The 20,281-nt window shown below is 40.3% G+C and overlaps 1 protein-coding gene across 3 annotated transcripts in view; it reads right to left on the reverse strand.

The window, feature by feature from the left end:
* Positions 1-472: 472 nt before the first annotated feature.
* Positions 473-20,281, reverse strand: part of LOC117521548 (nuclear receptor coactivator 2-like) — a 109,621-nt gene continuing 89,812 nt past the window's right edge. For 2 of the 3 annotated variants that reach the window (XM_034182871.1, XM_034182869.1), the window contains exons 12-23: positions 18,819-19,050; positions 14,542-14,748; positions 13,929-14,114; positions 13,424-13,532; positions 12,493-12,661; positions 11,634-11,936; positions 9,081-9,158; positions 8,228-8,663; positions 6,184-6,403; positions 5,840-5,987; positions 1,960-2,034; positions 473-1,520 (exon numbers count right to left, since the gene is read on the reverse strand). In XM_034182871.1, the coding sequence (XP_034038762.1) occupies positions 1,509-1,520; positions 1,960-2,034; positions 5,840-5,987; positions 6,184-6,403; positions 8,228-8,663; positions 9,081-9,158; positions 11,634-11,936; positions 12,493-12,661; positions 13,424-13,532; positions 13,929-14,114; positions 14,542-14,748; positions 18,819-19,050 (2,175 nt within the window). In that variant the 3' untranslated portion in view covers positions 473-1,508. Of the gene's footprint in view, positions 1,521-1,959; positions 2,035-5,839; positions 5,991-6,183; positions 6,404-8,227; positions 8,664-9,080; positions 9,159-11,633; positions 11,937-12,492; positions 12,662-13,423; positions 13,533-13,928; positions 14,115-14,541; positions 14,749-18,818; positions 19,051-20,281 lie in introns of all 3 variants that reach the window. The other variant, XM_034182870.1, reaches the window with a different exon arrangement.

Consider the following 20,281-nt stretch of genomic DNA (forward strand, 5'->3'; position numbering starts at 1 on the left):
GGCACAACACCATCGTGAGGCAGCAGGAAGGAACTGCACCATCGACCAACAAATGGCAGCACAGTGGATTAGTGGTTAGCACTGGTGCCTCACAGCAAGAAGGTCATGGGATTGATTCCCGGCCTTTCTCTGTGGAGTTTGCATGTTCTCCCTGTGTCTGTGTGGGTTTCCTCTGGTTTCCTCCCACAATCAACAACATGCTTATTTAGGGTCTGCTCCTTTCTCTGCCCCTGATCAAGGCAACGTTTCTACATCTGGAGTTGGTCCCCGGGCGCCGGACTGTGGCTGCCCACTGCCCCTAGTGGTTGGACTGTGTCTAGGATGGTTAAATGCAGAGGACAAGTTTCGTTGTATGTATATATGTGCAATGACAATAAAGTTTCTATTCTATTCTAAATGTCTCGTGCAGGGATTTATGGATCAATGTGCCTTACATAGGCGGGTTCACAACGGGCAAACAAGCTGTGTGTGCCTCAAAGAACAATATTATATATATATATATTTTTTTTTTTCCAAAGGCATTTTCAGTGTTCTTCAACTCTTCAGTCATTTTCTCATGGCTGATGTGTCCCCCACCCCATTTTCTAATTTATTATTATTATTATTATTTCTGTGTATTTTTTTTAGTTTTCTTTATTTTTAAATTTAGGTATTTACATTTTAACTTATTTTTCTTTGGCTTACCCTCTCATTAGGCTTACTTTTATTTAGTAGGTAAATACCTTAAAAATGTTTTAAGTAATTAAATGCTGCTGAATATATAATATTTATAAGAAAATGGTTGATCACAATATAATATTTTGAAGGAAATAAAAGTAAAAACTAATGGAAAAAATACAAAAACTTTCATTATTTAGTCCTCTGTGAGTTTGCTGGTGGGAAACCTCCAGAGTGGTCGGGACCCCGCACCTTACTTTGCGCTCAGATGACGTACCGTGTAATAAATAAAGAGTTGGACACACCCAAAATGGACTGTGTGCTTTAGCCTGCGCACTATAAACTGTCAAGGTCAGGTCCATAAAGTTATTAATTTTTAATTGTGAAGTCAAAAGGTTCTTCAAAATAAATTTAAAAAGAAAAAGTTTTCGATGAGGCTGTCAGCATCCGTTAAACTCCCTGACAATGAGCTTATTTGTTCCTGATAATTACAGTGTAACTTAAAATCAACCCCCTACTTACAGAAGCCACTCGTCTTCATCTTTACAAAGTTATTGTGCAGCCAAGTGTTGTTCAAACCCACAAAACCTTTTCTTTTTTTCAACAGTGGCAAGTGTAAATCATCAGATTTGCGCTGCTTTGGTTTTCCGTCATTCGTTCTTTAGCTGTCAGGATGGTTCAGGTTGCAGTTTTCCTGTAAATTCAGTTTTTGCATTAATTCTTAAAACCAGTGTGGATGAGGCCACAGTGTAGCATGTTTCGGTGTCCATGACATTTTCCAATCCTTGACCGTAGAGCAGATCATACCTCAGTGTGTCGGTTCGGTGATGAAGACTCAGACACAGCCAGGGTCAGCAGTAATTCTATGAAAGAATCACTTTATTATATAAACTCCAAATCATGTGAAAGTTAATGTAGTAGCACATGTTGAACCAAACAATCAAAGACCACTCCAAACATTAATTAGGTGCTCATGTTGTGTCATAAAAATTAAGAACAAACAGGGTCCTAACATTGAGCCCAGAGGTGCACCGCACTCCTATCTGCACATACAACAAAAACTACTTACCAAAACAAAAGGAACCTTTTCACCTCTTCTTGCAATAACGCAGTAAAATCAATGGTTAAAAACTAAAATGGACCAGCACATAACAGTGGCAGCTGCTTCTGTCAGGTTCAGAATTTTTACAAAAAAAAAATTAAAGCACATAACACTACATGAGCTAAATTGTATGATCAATACATACATACAAGAAAGAACACATACAATGAAAAATACTAGACAAACTGTGTTTTACTTACAGAATTAGCTTCATCATCCTGTGTCAACATGTTACTTCCTGTCAACTGTTCCAGGATGAGGCTGCTGTCGCTCACCTGTACAGGAAAAGTCATAACAGCTAAAAAAGAAGAAGAAAGCTTTATTCTTTGCAACTATGTAGATATGTATATGCTGTTATACTGGAACCTTTGTGTTTTGTTTTGTTTTTTTTGGTGGCGGGGGAGAGGCTGTCTGGAGAAATATTTGACTTCTTTTATCTGTAGCTATGTGCTGCTGTTGTTCAGACTGTGTTGGATATAAATGTCTATGGACAGGCATATATGCCTAGTTTTATGTGATTTTATACAGGGGGGGTATGCACTGATAAGTGTTGCTTCTGCCTACACCTTTAGACACCATGTATTTTGTTTATTTTTTTTCCTTATATTTCTTTTCCCCTTTGACTTTTCTGTTATGAGTTTGGTTGTTTGTATACGAGTGAATTTCTGTTATGCATGAGTGTCTAATAAATTCAAATTCAATTCAACTGATGTCACAAACCATCATCAACCCTCACGGATACAGAACCCAGTTCACTAGATGACTTTGAAAGACATCTTGAGATGAGAGTAGATTTTAAGGTTTTGCTGTTGATTTATAAAGCTCCACATGGTTGTGCACCCACGTATTTGACAAAAACTTTTTTAACCTTATGTGCCTTCTGTGGTCTCGAGGACTGTGGTAGAGCCTTTACTTATCGTGTTCCTACTCTGTGGAAGACTTTTCTGGTCGATATTAGAATATCCACTTCTGTTGAATCTTAAAGCTGAGCATATTTATTTTCTATTTCTCACAATTAGTTTATGGACTTACCTCATTAACTACATTTGTTGGTTTGATATAGTGGCTTGCAAAAGTATTCTGCCCCTTGGTATTTCACACATTTTGTTTGTGGCATTTCAAATACAAAAAGTAAACCAGGCTTCTCAATATAACAATTTCTAAAATTATCTTCCTTAAACTCAAACTGAAAGTAAATCTCTACAACCCAATATAAATTTATTAAAAATATAAAAGCCAAGATGATAAGTAATGGGCCTCTTTGGTATAATACCTGGAAATAATCAGTTTTATTGACAGTTTTCTTCAGACAAGTAAGGGGATGGATACATAAACATTTCCATGTCACTGAATATGTCTTGGACTTTATTTACATCAGTTAAAAAAAAATACAAACAATATGGCGTTCTATGGTAAATCTGTGTGGAGTAGACAGTTCTCAAAAACTGAGTGACTGTGCAAGAAGGAGAACAGTGAGCAAAGCCACCAAGACACCCAGACAACCCAGAAGAAGTTACAGGTTTCTGTGGCTGTGATTGGAGAACATGTGCACAGTGCATGTTTTGGATTTTATATCCCCAGTTATACAGCTTCATGATGAAGTGGAGCAGAGGAGGATTTTCTTACAAAGAAGATCTGAAAGTTCACCTACAATTTGCCAGAAGGTCCATCTGAGATGCAAGCCTAGATTTGATGTTTTAGTGAAAGAAGACCCTTGTCTATACCACTTCATCATGAAGCTGTATAACTAGAGATACAAAACGCAGAATTTGCACTGTGCACAATTTCTCCAATCACAGTAACAGAAGCCTGTAAATAAAGTTCAAGACATATTCAGTGACTTGGAAATGTTCATGTATCCATCTCCTGACTTGTCTGAAGAAAACTGGCAATTAAACTGATTATTTACAGGTATTATACCAAATGGGCCCTTTACTTATGGAGCCCATCATCTTGGCTTTTATAGTTTTAATTAATTTATATCAAGTTGTTGAGATTTGTTTTTAGTTTGAGTCTAAGGAAGATAATTTTAGAAATTTTTATATTGAGAAGCCTGATTTACTTTTTGTATTTGAAATGCCATAAACAAAATGTGTGAAATACCAAGGGGTTGAATACTTTTGCAAGCCACTGTATGTGTGTATTTGGTGTTTATAATGTGTTCTTGTGGATGTTACTTTTTTATCTGTTTAATGTTGCCCGTGTTTGTGTGGGTTCCCTCTGGGTGCTCCGGCTTCCTCTCACATCCAAAGACATGCAGGTTAGATGGATTGGAAACTTTAAATTGTCCGTAGGTGTGCGCGGGGCTGTGAATATGTTTGTCTGTCTATATGTGGCCCTGTGACAGACTGGCATCTTGTCAATCAATCAATTTCAATCAATTTTTTTATATAGCGCCAAATCACAACAAACAGTTGCCCCAAGGCGCTTTATATTGTAAGGCAAGGCCATACAATAATTATGTAAAACCCCAACGGTCAAAACGACCCCCTGTGAGCAAGCACTTGGCTACAGTGGGAAGGAAAAACTCCCTTTTAACAGGAAGAAACCTCCAGCAGAACCAGGCTCAGGGAGGGGCAGTCTTCTGCTGGGACTGGTTGGGGCTGAGGGAGAGAACCAGGAAAAAGACATGCTGTGGAGGGGAGCAGAGATCAATCACTAATGATTAAATGCAGAGTGGTGCATACAGAGCAAAAAGAGAAAGAAACAGTGCATCATGGGAACCCCCCAGCAGTCTACGTCTATAGCAGCATAACTAAGGGATGGTTTAGGGTCACCTGATCCAGCCCTAACTATAAGCTTTAGCAAAAAGGAAAGTTTTAAGCCTAATCTTAAAAGTAGAGAGGGTGTCTGTCTCCCTGATCTGAATTGGGAGCTGGTTCCACAGGAGAGGAGCCTGAAAGCTGAAGGCTCTGCCTCCCATTCTACTCTTACAAACCCTAGGAACCACAAGTAAGCCTGCAGTCTGAGAGCGAAGCGCTCTATTGGGGTGATATGGTACTATGAGGTCCCTAAGATAAGATGGGACCTGATTATTCAAAACCTTATAAGTAAGAAGAAGAATTTTAAATTCTATTCTAGAATTAACAGGAAGCCAATGAAGAGAGGCCAATATGGGTGAGATATGCTCTCTCCTTCTAGTCCCCGTTAGTACTCTAGCTGCAGCATTTTGAATTAACTGAAGGCTTTTTAGGGAACTTTTAGGACAACCTGATAATAATGAATTACAATAGTCCAGCCTAGAGGAAATAAATGCATGAATTAGTTTTTCAGCATCACTCTGAGACAAGACCTTTCTGATTTTAGAGATTGTCCAGGGTGAACCCCGCCTCACGCCCTATGACTGCTGGTATAGGCTCCAGTCCCACTCTGACCCTTAGTGGATGGATCATCAACTCCAGATCTCAACAAAGTTATGATGGACAATGAGGTACGTATGAGGCATTCCACCTAATTACTAATAAATCAGTTTGTTTGTTTGTTTGCTTTTTTACAAAAAAGTTGGCAATAACTCAGTTATGTAGTTTTCTGTCACATTCCCCTCTTAAAAAAAAAAAAAATAAATAAATCAGATGTAATTTATTCATCATGCTATATTTGTACAAAAACAATAAAGTTTATCAGTTTGAACATTAACTATCTTGTCTTTGTGTTTGTATTCAATTGAAAATACGTTGAAGAGTATTTGCAAATCATTGCATTCTGTTTTTATTTACATTTTACACAACGTCCCAACTTCATTGGAAGTGGGGTTGTATAAACTTTCACAAATAAACAAAAAGTGTTAGAAAAGAGAAATGAACTCATTCCATCTTGTTATTGTGTTGAGGTTGGAACCAATCCCAGCATTCACCGGGTGAGAGGCAGAGCCTATCAAACAGGAAAACTGCTCATCTCTAAGGTTCAAAAATCTGCATGACTCTAGGCTGCGGTCTGAAAGGTCAGGCTAGAACCCATGACCTTCTGGCTGTGAGCCAAAAGTGGATCATTTTCAAAGCAATCTTCCTGACGGGGCAAAATAAACAGAGCTCGTTTCGTGCAGCGCGATAGCGAACGTTATCCTCTGAGAAATTGTCTGACCTGCTCCGGCATCACAGCGCCCATCTGTGCGGACATCTGGTTCAGGCTGCCAGAGCCGGCGCTCAGAGCGACTCTTGGGTTCACACTGCCGCCATGGTACATTCCTGCGCTGGCTTGTGTGGAGTACGGTGACTGCTGGGGGTAAACGCTGGAAGGAGACGCACAGAACGTTCAGTTTTGTCGTATAAATAATCTCAAAAACAGAAACTTTACTCATCAAATACATGTGAAAATTAAATTTTATAATAAATGAATAAATCAGCAAGTGTGACATCAAACATCTGTGTGAGCATATGAATATATTAATACTAATATTCATATATGAATGCATGAACAGTTTTTACCCATTACTGGAGGACATGTTGGAATGTTGGGGCCACCCATTGAGGTCGGTGCTTAGCTGGTAGCTGGAGGGAGCCTGGTTTTGTCCCTGAGCTTGGATTTGGCTCTGGTTCTGTGGCAGGATGGGATTGTGACTCTGAGCCATCCTGGGGGACAACAGGGAGCTTGGGGAGACTGCAGCCCCACATGGAAAACCTGATGCTGGATCCTGCTGGTTCACTCCTGCAGTGGAAAAGAAGCCTGATGACGATTCACCTCGTAAGAACCAAATACAAGCCAAGTTAGTTGATCCCTGCCCTTTGATCTTAAAAGTGTCTTCAATGACACATTAAACATTAATAAACTTTCCAACAATTATTTTATATAAAAAGATGTCATAATTTAATGGCATCCTGTGTGGAGAATGAGACAACACTCCCTCTGTGCTCTGCGCTTTTCTGTCCTCTGTTTACATTCCTGGTGTGGCCACTCATGTACACTGAGTACATGACATTTACACCTGTGCATGATTAGCGCATGTGAGTGCTGTCCTATGAAACTGTATTCCCTGCTCTCTGCATAGCTGTTTAATTTTTTAGATGGCAATAGTGAACAGCAGAGACTTTTCAGGAATCAATCCATATACTGTGTGTATATATATTTACAGGCTAAAAAACATTCTCTGAGCAAGAACATGGTCAGACTGGACTCCACATACATAGGGCTTTATCTTGTCTGTTAGACCTGTTAAAAGTGTCTGACCATTCTTTATGCTTGATACAGAGGTAGGACGGTTGAGGAGGAGTGGCTGAGAAGGGAAGCATTGTTTTGACCCTGAAGACAGAGCACGTCTGACATCTAGTGGCAGACAAAAAATAAATAAATAATGTAGGGGACCTTTAATAAGTGATGACAATATTTTGAAGTAGAGATGTTCTGATCACATTTTAGTTATTTTGCCTTTGTTCCAGACAAAAAAAAAGAATGAATAAATAAAAGTAACACCAAAACAAAAAAAACAAATGTCAAGTCCAGGTTTTGATCTAGATTTCAAAATGCGAATGTGACCAAAGAATGTAGTAAACTGGTTTGAGCCTGCATAAAAAAACTATGAACCAAACACAGCGAGCTCTCAAACACACACACAAAATAAACCGTATCATCAAAAAAGCATCTCGTGGTGTCGTGATGTTGCAGACCTGCATTATGCCATCATCCATCACATTTTTGCTTCTTTGGCGATGGGGATTCATGCTCTCTTATCTTCTTGTGATCAGTAATATGTACGATCCTTCATTTCACAAAAATTAAGTTTCTCAAACTTGTTAGCCTGCACTAGTGACCAGTAGATGGCGTATTGGGGAGCAACAACTGATTTGTCTAATTCTTCAGTCTTCTAGCCGGATGTGGAAAACGGCATGAATATGGTCCTTTTGGGCTACCGGGCATTTCTATGGTCACGGAATTACAATGACTGCAAAATCTGGCCATATTTTATTTTACTATTGAAAATCTACTCTGATTATAATCCCGTTACTGTACAATTTCCTGACTGTATCAACATGAAGGTGCACCATGGCGGCCTCCACGAGGGGGGCGGCTCCCAGAGAGACATGAAGGACTCATTCTAAGCTCATGAAAACACATGGATTCATTGCTGCAGCTAATTATATGCTGATGAACAGATGATTATGAATGCTACATTACATGCTTGCCAATAAACACACCTAAATCTTACACACTGTAGCTTTAATGGTTAAACTGACTTGGAAATCAGTCCCTCCAGAAATTTGCATGCCAAGATTGCAACAATTAATCCAACTAGTATCTCTATACATTTCTGTAAACACATATATCCATCTGTCTCTCTATTTTTGAACATTGGTTGAATTAATTGTTCTTGGCTTTGCATATTTCTGGACAGTCTGAGAAATGTGCTTACTGTAAAAGTGATGATTTCATTGCTTTAAACTGAGTTCTTGGGCAATCCAGGAGTAGATTTTTTTTTTTTTTTTGATGTTATAAAGGAAAACCTTGTCTGAGGCTGTCCGCCGCTGTGCTCTGTACCTGAACAGGTGAACTGGAAGGCACTGTGCTGTGATGGTGGACTGATTACCCCGCTGTACTGCCCATCTACATTTCCCATCATGCCCTGGCTAGCCAGATGAGGACCGGGGGACACAGGGGAGGAGAAAGGGCTGGAGGAGCTGAAATGAGGAGGATGGGGAGGAGATGGAGGGGACAGGCCGGTACCGTAGCTGGACACCGGGTAAGGGAATTGATGATGGCTGCCCTGTAAGAAACGAAGGTTAGCCCCGCCCACTGATGCAGGCATTGGGGCGGGGCCCCCACTGGGTACACTGAGGTCTTGAGTACGTAGTATCATGGGACGTTGCTGGTGCGCTTGTTGCTGCTGCGCTTGTTGCTGCTGCTGGCGTTGGCGAATGTGGTTGCTGAGGTACTCGCGCTGACGCTGGGCCAGCATCTGGGCATTCAGGGTTCGCTGGAGGAGAAAACACGCCGACTCATGAGAGAAGCGGTGAGCAAAGCTGTGAGAACTTTCAAACTTTGGGTTATATTGCTGAATAATTTGAACATTTGCAGTATTTTAACTGTGTAAACGCAATGAGCTGTGATGCAATGCCAGGTGTCAACGTGCTGAACGACCCGCAATATGAATTTGGCGGTGTGGTGAGAAGTCAAAATCCTCTCACACCATTACTTCTGATAAACATGAGGCATGTGGAACAAAATACATTTCACAGCTGTCTTGGGAACAGCACTGAGAATAGAGAAGTGTGGGATGAGCTGCTCAGTCTGCTGCCACCGAGAACCGGACCCGGATAAGCGGCAGAAAAATTTATGAATGTTTGCCGTCTCAGAAGGAGGATAAGTAAGGACAAAGAGACAGAGGACTGACCTGGTTTGGTACGTTAGACCTGAGGGGTAGATTCATGTTGGACACGCTGCTCATCTGGCCAATCACTGGCTGACGGCTCTAAAAACGACACAGCGACAACTGAATAACGCTTTTACACAGTTAGCCACAAATCAACCAAATCAATGTGTGTTAACTGAGTCAGTTCATCAATTTAAACATCAAACAAATAAAATTCAAACTAATTTGATGTGGAATTTCACACTGGGAGAGCAGCACTTTTATAATAGTGGTTGCAACATCTATTTAAAAATTGTCACTACTGTCATACTTATTATAATAATTCAAATAATTATAACTCTTAACAAAACTCTATCCCTGTGACGCTTAACTGGAGTAAGCTGTCGAAAATGAGCGAGTGAACAAAACTCTATTATGACAATAATTATTTCAAAAACTATATTAATTATTGCAACAATTGCAATCATTGCAGTTCTTAAAACTATATTAATATTACATTAATTATTCCAAAAATAGGACATTAACAGCAATCATTACAATTTTTAACAAAAGTGTATACAGTAGTGTTCAGAATAATAGTAGTGCTATGTGACTAAAAAGATTAATCCAGGTTTTGAGTATATTTCTTATTGTTACATGGGAAACAAGGTACCAGTAGATTCAGTAGATTCTCACAAATCCAACAAGACCAAGCATTCATGATATGCACACTCTTAAGGCTATGAAATTGGGCTATTAGTAAAAAAAAGTAGAAAAGGGGGTGTTCACAATAATAGTAGTGTGGCATTCAGTCAGTGAGTTCGTCAATTTTGTGGAACAAACAGGTGTGAATCAGGTGTCCCCTATTTAAGGATGAAGCCAGCACCTGTTGAACATGCTTTTCTCTTTGAAAGCCTGAGGAAAATAGGACGTTCAAGACATTGTTCAGAAGAACAGCGTAGTTTGATTAAAAAGTTGATTGGAGAGGGGAAAATACGCAGGTGCAAAACATTATAGGCTGTTCATCTACAATGATCTCCAATGCTTTAAAATGGACAAAAAAAAAAAAAAACAGAGACATGTGGAAGAAAATGGAAAACAACTATCAAAATGGATAGAAGAATAACCAGAATGGCAAAGGCTCACCCATTGATCAGCTCCAGGATGATCAAAGACAGTCTGGAGTTACCTGTAAGTGCTGTGACAGTTAGAAGACGCCTGTGTGAAGCTAATTTATTTGCAAGAATCCCCCACAAAGTCCCTCTGTTAAATAAAAGACATGTGCAGAAGAGGTTACAATTTGCCAAAGAACACATCAACTGGCCTAAAGAGAAATGGAGGAATATTTTGTGGACTGATGAGAGTAAATTTGTTCTTTTTGGGTCCAAGGGCTGCAGACAGTTTGTGAGACGACCCCCAAACTCTGAATTCAAGCCACAGTTCACAGTGAAGACAGTGAAGCATGGTGGTGCAAGCATCATGATATGGGCATGTTTCTCCTACTATGGTGTTGGGCCTATATATTGCATACCAGGTGGTATGGATCAGTTTGGATATGTCAAAATACTTGAAGAGGTCATGTTGCCTTATGCTGAAGAGGACATGCCCTTGAAATGGGTGTTTCAACAAGACAATGACCTCAAGCACACTAGTAAACCAGCAAAATCATGGTTCCAAACCAACAAAATTAATGCCTCACAGATGTGAAGAAATCATGAAAAACTGTGGTTATACAACTAAATACTAGTTTAGTGATTCACAGGATTGATAAAAAAGCAGTTTGAACATATTAGTTTTGAGTTTGTAGCATCAACAGCAGATGCTACTATTATTGTGAACACCCCCTTTTCTACTTTTTTTTTACTAATAGCCCAATTTCATAGCCTTAAGAGTGTGCATATCATGAATGCTTGGTCTTGTTGGATTTGTGAGAATCTACTGAATCTACTGGTACCTTGTTTCCCATGTAACAATAAGAAATATACTCAAAACCTGGATTAATCTTTTTAGTCACATAGCACTACTATTATTCTGAACACTACTGTATTATGACAATAATTGTAATAATTGCAATTCTTAACAAAACTGTATTATTATAATAATTATTCCAAAGATGTATTAATTATGAAAATAGTAATTTATTTTAAATTAAATTGATATATGTTATATATATTAATTTTATATTTTTGTTCAAATAATTATTACAATATTAATACAAAAAATGTATTATTACATTATGTATTATTATGTATATTATGTATTATTGTCTGATGACACGTTTTTAGTCAGATAACTGCTTTCATAATAGTCAATACAACAGCAAGTTAAACTGTACATCAACCACAGTTGTAATAATTAACAGAACAGACCGTCCCAAAGGGTTGTGAGATAAATCTGATGGGTGGCTCAATGACCTCATGGGGACCAAACTAACTACCGCTATTACCTAAAGTAAGTCAATCTGAAATTAGTGAACATCTGAATCAACTTGTGTAGTTGTCACATTGTCAGTCCCTGGAGACCAATCAGAGAAAGGGGACAAAACAAAAACAAAATGCACACTAATGTAGCACCAGCACATTTAGTACCACCTACCACCTGAGCCTGGAGCCTGTGCTGCAGCTGGAGCCTCAGGTTGTTGGGCTGAGAGGGAACTACTGGAATGGAACTCACTGGCCTCATTCCGCTAGGTCGAGACCCCAGTCCTCCAGGCATCCTCATCATAGGAGGGTAGCTGGGAGGCATTCGCTGAGGCTCCACGTGGTTATGGAAGCCAGTATCCAGAGACAAGCCTCCGTAGCCGGACTGTCCAGGGTAGTGCTGGCTATAGTGGGGAGGGTGAATACCAGCCGTTGGGTCAGAGGAGCTGAGGTACTGGTTCTGGTCTGACAGAGGGTCCTGTAGGGTGGGAAGAAAACAAAAAACACTCAAATCTGGTTAGGAACCAAAGAAATTCAGCGAAAATGTGAAGAGATCAGACTGATTGGTGACCTGCCCCATTCAACCAGATTTATGACCAATGGGGCTGCGGCTAATCAGGAGCCAAGTCCTGACTGGACTAAATTCTTCAGACTGCAGCTTTAACGGCCAACTTTAATGGTCAAAGTCAAAGAGAGAAAAGCTCCCAGAAGACTTTGATTCTGGACCAACACCAAACAAATAACACAATAAGTGATTTAAACCTCTCTTTGATGGCTGATCACCAGCCTGTGTTTGCACATGAATCAGAAAAATCAACATGTTTAAAAAGTGGAAGTGGCCAAGAATAGAAATGTAGAAAAATAATTTAGCTTCACTGCATGTTTGAGTAGTTTTTACCAGTTTGTCCTCCAGATCAGACTAATTAAAATTTAAATTTAGGGTTAAGATTTTGGTCTTTGTTGGAATTAGAAGTGAAATGTCATGTTTATGGTAAAATCAGAGTAAACCTCCAGGGACTGAATATACACCTCACCTGTCCAGCCAGTGTGGGGATTCCTAACATCTTATCGATCTCCTCCAGACCCTCAAAGTCCATCAGCACCGAGCACAGCTGGTTCATCAGAGCTCCTTCATCTGGTTGTCCATCATGCCCCAAACCACAGTAACCTACCCCGTCCTCCTGCGGGACGATGTGCGGCAGCCTGGAAGATAAAGGCCTATCGTAACAGCCTGTGAAGGTTCAAGAGTTCCGGTACCTCTGTCCCTTGTCGAGGTCAGAGCTCCCAAATGTGGTGCAGGGCTGCTGAAGTTGACCTGATCAGCTGAGATGGAGTGTTCTACATCCTGAAAAACCTGACTGTCCACATGGTCTCCTTAACATTGTCATATTCTTTCATGGGGTTCTATCAGATTCATTAGGGCTAAATCTGAAGTATTCAATATCATAGCATACTATAAGGACTTTTAAATTCCAAAAAATAAGCAAGATGTACAAATAAACATACAATGGACAACATATTGGATGTTAATTGATGCAGAAGACCACAGATTAGTGACCCACAGCATTGGAAACACTACAATAAAACATGAGCCCAGTTCTTTTCTTTCTTTTAATGAGTTCTTTAATTTTGGATTTTTGTACATTGTTGTCGTGTACTTTTATTATTGGAGTTTCTTTGGTTAAGTGCAGTAACTCCTGGGAAAGACCTAAAGCAGCAATAACAACATCAAATGTGTGATTTTTTTTCAGTACATAAGTTGCACTGGAGTATAAATCACAGGAATCCAAACAAACAAAAACCTCTCACTTATACTGTACATTTTTGAACGTTTTTTTTTTTTTTAAATCATGACAATTTCTACCACTAGTTTTAATGTGTCAGTAAGATTTGTATCATTAGTCAAAGTCTAATTTGCATTGAAAGACTCATATTCTGAGTTCCTGGTTGGGACTCGCTCAATACCTGTTTTGGTTTCCGTAGTGATCCATAGTCATCATTCGATCTGGCCATGGAGCAGATTGACTAGGCGGTGCTTGTTGCTGAGTGTAGGCGGGGTTTACCATCTCTACCTCTGATTGGACAAATGCAGGGAGAAAAACTATAAACAAAATCTGCCAATCGGGTAAAGATTCCATAAGAGCTGACAAGAAAACAAGTCAGCAAGTAAGCAGGCAACAAACTGAGCAAACTAAAAATAGAAGCTATAAGTTAAGAAGTAAACATGTAAAGATGCTTGTAACAAAGTAAGACAGAAGGACTTAAACCAGCATGTAACCAAGCAGCAATTAAACTAGTCAGCAATTAAGGAAGCAACTAGGAAGCAAGTAAGTAACTAACTAAGCACACAAAGAAACAAAGAAGCAAACAATGACATGAAAAAAAAAACATGCATACACATTAGCAAGCAAGTAATCAAGGAAGCAAATACATACTGTAAGTCAACAAGCAAATCAGTTGGTCTACTCACCACTGCCCATAGGTCTGGATCCAGGCTGACTGCTGACTCTCGTGGATGGTACAGTGTTCATATTTGGAATCATCCGACCAGGTCCAATCCCTTGGTTCATTGGTATCCCTGGAGTGCCCCCTAAAGGCCCCTGAGGGCTCCAGCCCTGCTGAACAGAACTCCGGGCTAACATACCACTTGGCATACCTGGTTTAAAAAAAAATGCAAATAAAGTTCTTTCATTAACTTTCTTGAATGCCATAGAATTTTGTTTTGTCCTATGATTCATCTGGATGTAACATTTTAGATCAGTCATGCAGAAACATTCATACTGGACAAACGTTTGTCTATTTTACGTGAATCCGATATCGACCCCGAGGCCCACTGGTCTGGCTGCTTATCCCCGGTGAAGCAAATGAGCGGCTACAACTACCCTTGGACAGAATCCAGTCCATCGAAGGTTACTTCCACAGCCAAGGCTGGTACCAACTTACAGCTGGGTGGATGGGGACAATGCCGGAGAAGTGTCTCGTACAAGGACACAGAGCTGTGGCATGACCAGTAGTCAAAGCAAAGACTACAGTCCTGAGCTTCTGCTATGTATTGCTCTAAAGTAATTCCTTTTTCCTCTCACCTGCACTGGCCATTGCTGTCTGGTTGGTCATGCCTGTGTGAATTGCCATTATGCCTTGCTGCAGCAACGAGAATGGGCTGTTGTTCCTGTGTGATGACAGGAAGGGTCTGGGGGTGCTGGGGTTAGTGCCCGCACTGCTGTCCAGAGACAGACTCCTGACCGGAGGAGCAGCTTGGCTTTGCTGTCCCAATCTGGCAACGTGGAAGTCTGTTGAAAAGCAGACAATGAGTATATTTGCTCACATTTGATGCAGAGTGTAGATTTATACAGAAACTAGGGCTGCAATGATTGTTTCTTTACTTAATTTACACAAACATATACATACACACAAACATACATACATATGTATGTATGTATGTATATATATATACACACACACACACACACACACACACAGTAGTGTTCAGAATAATAGTAGTGCTATATGACTAAAAAGATTAATCCAGGTTTTGAGTATATTTCTTATTGTTACATGGGAAACAAGGTACCAGTAGATTCAGTAGATTCTCACAAATCCAACAAGACCAAGCATTCATGATATGCACACTCTTAAGGCTATGAAATTGGGCTATTAGTAAAAAAAGTAGAAAAGGGGGTGTTCACAATAATAGTAGTGTGGCATTCAGTCAGTGAGTTCATCAATTTTGTGGAACAAACAGGTGTGAATCAGGTGTCCCCTATTTAAGGATGAATCCAGCACCTGTTGAACATGGTTTTCTCTTTGAAAGCCTGAGGAAAATGGGACATTCAAGACATTGTTCAGAAGAACAGCGTAGTTTGATTAAAAAGTTGATTGGAGAGGGGAAAACTTATACGCAGGTGCAAAAAATTATAGGTTGTTCATCTACAATGATCTCCAATGCTTTAAAATGGACATGAAAACCAGAGACACGTGGAAGAAAATGGAAAACAACCATCAAAATGGATAGAAGAATAACCAGAATGGCAAAGGCTCACCCATTGATCAGCTCCAGGATGATCAAAGACAGTCTGGAGTTACCTGTAAGTGCTGTGACAGTTAGAAGACGCCTGTGTGAAGCTAATTTATTTGCAAGAATCCCCCGCAAAGTCCCTCTGTTAAATAAAAGACATGTGCAGAAGAGGTTACAATTTGCCAAAGAACACATCAACTGGCCTAAAGAGAAATGGAGGAATATTTTGTGGACTGATGAGAGTAAAATTGTTCTTTTTGGGTCCAAGGGCCACAGACAGTTTGTGAGACGACCCCCAAACTCTGAATTCAAGCCACAGTTCACAGTGAAGACAGTGAAGCATGGTGGTGCAAGCATCATGATATGGGCATGTTTCTCCTATTATGGTGTTGGGCCTATATATCGCATACCAGGTATCATGGATCAGTTTGGATATGTCAAAATACTTGAAGAGGTCATGTTGCCTTATGCTGAAGAGGACATGCCCTTGAAATGGGTGTTTCAACAAGACAATGACCTCAAGCACACTAGTAACTGAGCAAAATCATGGTTCCAAACCAACAAAATTAATGCCTCGCAGATGTGAAAAAAATCATGAAAAACTATGGTTATACAACTAAATACTAGTTTAGTGATTCACAGGATTGCTAAAAAAGCAGTTTGAACATAATAGTTTTGAGTTTGTAGCATCAACAGCCAATGCTACTATTATTGTGAACACCCCCTTTTCTACTTTTTTTTTAACTAATAGCCCAGTTTCATAGCATTAAGAGTGTGCATATCATGAATGCTTGGTCTTGTTGGATTTGTGAGAATCTACTGAATCTACTGGTACCTTGTTTCCCATGTAACAATAAGAAATATATTCAAAACCTGGATTAATCTTTTTAGTCACATAGCACTATTATTATTCTGAACACTACTATACATCCAGGTTTTGGAGCAACACATGCTGCCATCCAAGCAACGTCTTTTTCAGGGACGTCCCTGCTTCAGCAAGACAATGCCAAGTCACATTCTGCACGTGATACAACAGCGTGGCTTCATAGTAAAAGAGTGCAGGTACTAGACTGGCCTGCCTGCAGTCCAGACCTGTCGCCCATTGAAAATGTGTGGCGCATTATGAAGCGCAAAATACAACAACGGAGACCCGAACTGTTGAACAACTGAAGTCGTACATCAAGCAAGAATGGGAAAGAATTCCACCTACAAAGCTTCAACAATTATAGTCCTCAGTTCCCAAACGCTTATTGAGTGTTGTTAGAAGGAAAGGTGATGTAACACAGTGGTAAACATACCACTGTCCCAGCTTTTTTGAAACGTGTTGGCATCCATTTCAAAATGAACAAATATTTCCACAAAACAATAAAGTTTATCCGTTTGAACATTAAATATCTTGTCTTTGTGGTGTATAATTGAATATAGGTTGAAGAGGATTTGCAAATCGTTGTATTCTGTTTTTGACTACAAACTCTTTAACAAGTAAGTGCTGAAATCTTTGATATCAGATTTAACAAAGGTTTTTAGCTGTTAATGCTTGATTCACTTCACCTGTAAAAACATATTAGCGATCTAAAAAGTATCGGACCAAAATTTATCGGAAGATAATTGGTCTGATGATGCTTTTCAAAGTTATCTGTAAAGCTAATCAGATAATGAAAACATTAGCTTCAATAATTAGCAGTTAGCGGATTAGTGGAACTGTGCCCACCACTGCTATTTAGTCATCTATTTCTTTGAATGTATTTGGTATCAGGTCCATTAATGTTGCACATACATAGTACGTCACTCTCTGTGTACGTCACTCTCTGTGTACGTCACTCTCTGTGTACGTCACGCTCTGTGTACGTCACTCTCTGTGTACGTCACTCTCTGTGTACGTCACGCTCTGTGTACGTCACGCTCTGTGTACGTCACTCTCTGTGTACGTCACTCTCTGTGTACGTCACGCTCTGTGTACGTCACTCTCTGTGTACGTCACTCTCTGTGTACGTCACGCTCTGTGTACGTCACGCTCTGTGTACGTCACTCTCTGTGTACGTCACGCTCTGTGTACGTCACTCTCTGTGTACGTCACTCTCTGTGTACGTCACTCTCTGTGTACGTCACTCTCTGTGTACGTCACGCTCTGTGTACGTCACTCTCTGTGTACGTCACTCTCTGTGTACGTCACTCTCTGTGTACGTCACTCTCTGTGTACGTCACTCTCTGTGTACGTCACTCTCTGTGTACGTCACTCTCTGTGTACGTCACTCTCTGTGTACGTCACTCTCTGTGTACGTCACGCTCTGTGTACGTCACTCTCTGTGTACGTCACTCTCTGTGTACGTCACGCTCTGTGTACGTCACTCTCTGTGTACGTCACTCTCTGTGTACGTCACGCTCTGTGTACGTCACTCTCTGTGTACGTCACTCTCTGTGTACGTCACTCTCTGTGTACGTCACGCTCTGTGTACGTCACTCTCTGTGTACGTCACTCTCTGTGTACGTCACTCTCTGTGTACGTCACGCTCTGTGTACGTCACTCTCTGTGTACGTCACTCTCTGTGTACGTCACTCTCTGTGTACGTCACGCTCTGTGTACGTCACTCTCTGTGTACGTCACGCTCTGTGTACGTCACTCTCTGTAGCCTTCTAGTTGTGCCACAGTGAGGTGATCTGTATGTTGATTCAGCTGTGTCTCCATGCTGAGCAGGTATTAAGCTCTGAAACTACACTGGTTAATAGTCCAGACAGTACCTTTTAAAATAGTATATTACAATCACATATTTTAAGGTGCTTTATTTTCTACCATACTCGTATGGTGGCCAGAATCTGTACGTGTTCCCAGGCTACGAGCGTAGAGTCAATATCCTTTGGTTACTTTACCAGTAAATAATAACAAATTCTACTAACTTTCAACTTTGGCTTTAAACAGTTTGTCATAAAAACTATTTATTTTATGAATTAAAAAACCCAACATATAAAGCATATAAAATTAATGAAAAGGAAAAAAAACCATGAAAAATCACGCTAACTCTGCCTCCTCTTGAGACACAAGAAGAGACCACTGTCTTTTTAACTACACAAATTCAGTGTTTTTATGAAATTATTCTCACATATTCACACATATTCAAGGTATTCCACATATTCTGGAGGGTTAAATGAATGTTATGAAGCCCCTTTGGTTGGAATTTGATGGACGATGTTAATGTTTTAAGATCAGAGTTTGACAAAATGCTGTTGTAATGATAATTTCTTCAATGTACTTTTTTAAAAATAAAGATACTTTACTGGAGTGTTAAAATATCAAGTAATCAGATTAGCCCTCGCTGCTGACAGAGACATCCAAACATGCAAACATACTTGAAGAACCGACGGTAATAAAGGTCCTGGGCTGGGTCGGGGGGCTGCCGCTGCTGCTGTCAGTCATCTGGAGGAAGTCACCAGCGAGGGTCTGTTTTTCCACGGGGGACGACGGCGGCATCGAGGTGGACGCGGACAAGGGGGCCATCCCTTTGGATGGCGGCTGGTCCGGGAACAACGAGTGCTGAGTGCCTTTCTGCAGGTTGTCCAGCAGGTCGTCCAGCTCACTGGTCTGAGATCAGCCAGGGACAGAGACAGAGTCAAAGAAATGACAAATCTAATGTTTGGACAGACTTTGACATGATGAATTTGGTTTCTCAGTTTACTAGTCCAGGTCCAGGTATGTGAAAGTATCCAAGTGTAGCAGGTTGATTTAGGGTTTAGTTAATCATCTCACCATAAACAGCTGTCAAGTAGAGATTAAACATTAAGACAGAGCTTAAAAATATACGTAAAAACAAACTTTCTTGTGATTTCATAGAGACATAAACTGAAACATTTCTAATCAGATAGAGATCATAGAGTGGAATGATACATTGCGTATCATGATGAACGCATTGTATCCTATCACAATACCATGAAAAGTTAACCCCTGCATGGAAGAAATAATGACCTCTTGCAGAGGAATCATAAATGATTCATAAAATATGAAAATAGGAAACAGATACAATGTCGGACTCTGTAGTTTTCTCTGGGCCCCTCCCCAATCGGACCGGGAGTGACATGTTTAGCTGCATGTTCTCCTTGAATTGCTGGCTGTCTGAGTGGTGTCCAAAAAATGAGGTGGGCTTCATAGATAATTGGCAAAGCTTCTGGGGAAAACCTGGTCTTGTTAGGAGAGACGGCATCCATCCCACTTTGGATGGAGCAGCTCTCATTTCTAGAAATCTGGCCAATTTTCTTAAATCCTCCAAACCGTGACTATCCAGGGTTGGGACCAGGGAGCAGAGTTGTAGTCTTACACACCTCTCTGCAGCTTCTCTCCCCCTGCCATCCCCTCATTACCCCATCCCTGTAGAGACGGTGCCTGCTCCCAGACTACCAATAACCAGCAAAAATCTATTTAAGCATAAAAATTCAAAAAGAAAAAATAATATAGCACCTTCAACTGCACCACAGACTAAAACAGTTAAATGTGGTCTATTAAACATTAGGTCTCTCTCTTCTAAGTCCCTGTTAGTAAATTATATAATTGATCAACATATTGATTTATTCTGCCTTACAGAAACCTGGTTACAGCAGGACGAATATGTTAGTTTAAATGAGTCAACACCCCCGAGTCACACTAACTGCCAGAACACTCGTAGCACGGGCCGAGGCAGAGGATTAGCAGCAATCTTCCATTCCAGCTTATTAATTAATCAAAAACCCAGTGTTATGAAGGTGTCGTAGCACGGACCCACAACAGGGGGCGCAAATGAACGGACAATGAGTAAGCCAAAAGGTAACAATTTAATGTTGTG

The sequence above is a fragment of the Thalassophryne amazonica genome, chromosome 12 (assembly GCF_902500255.1).
Source record: "Thalassophryne amazonica chromosome 12, fThaAma1.1, whole genome shotgun sequence".
Lineage (NCBI taxonomy): Eukaryota > Metazoa > Chordata > Actinopteri > Batrachoidiformes > Batrachoididae > Thalassophryne > Thalassophryne amazonica.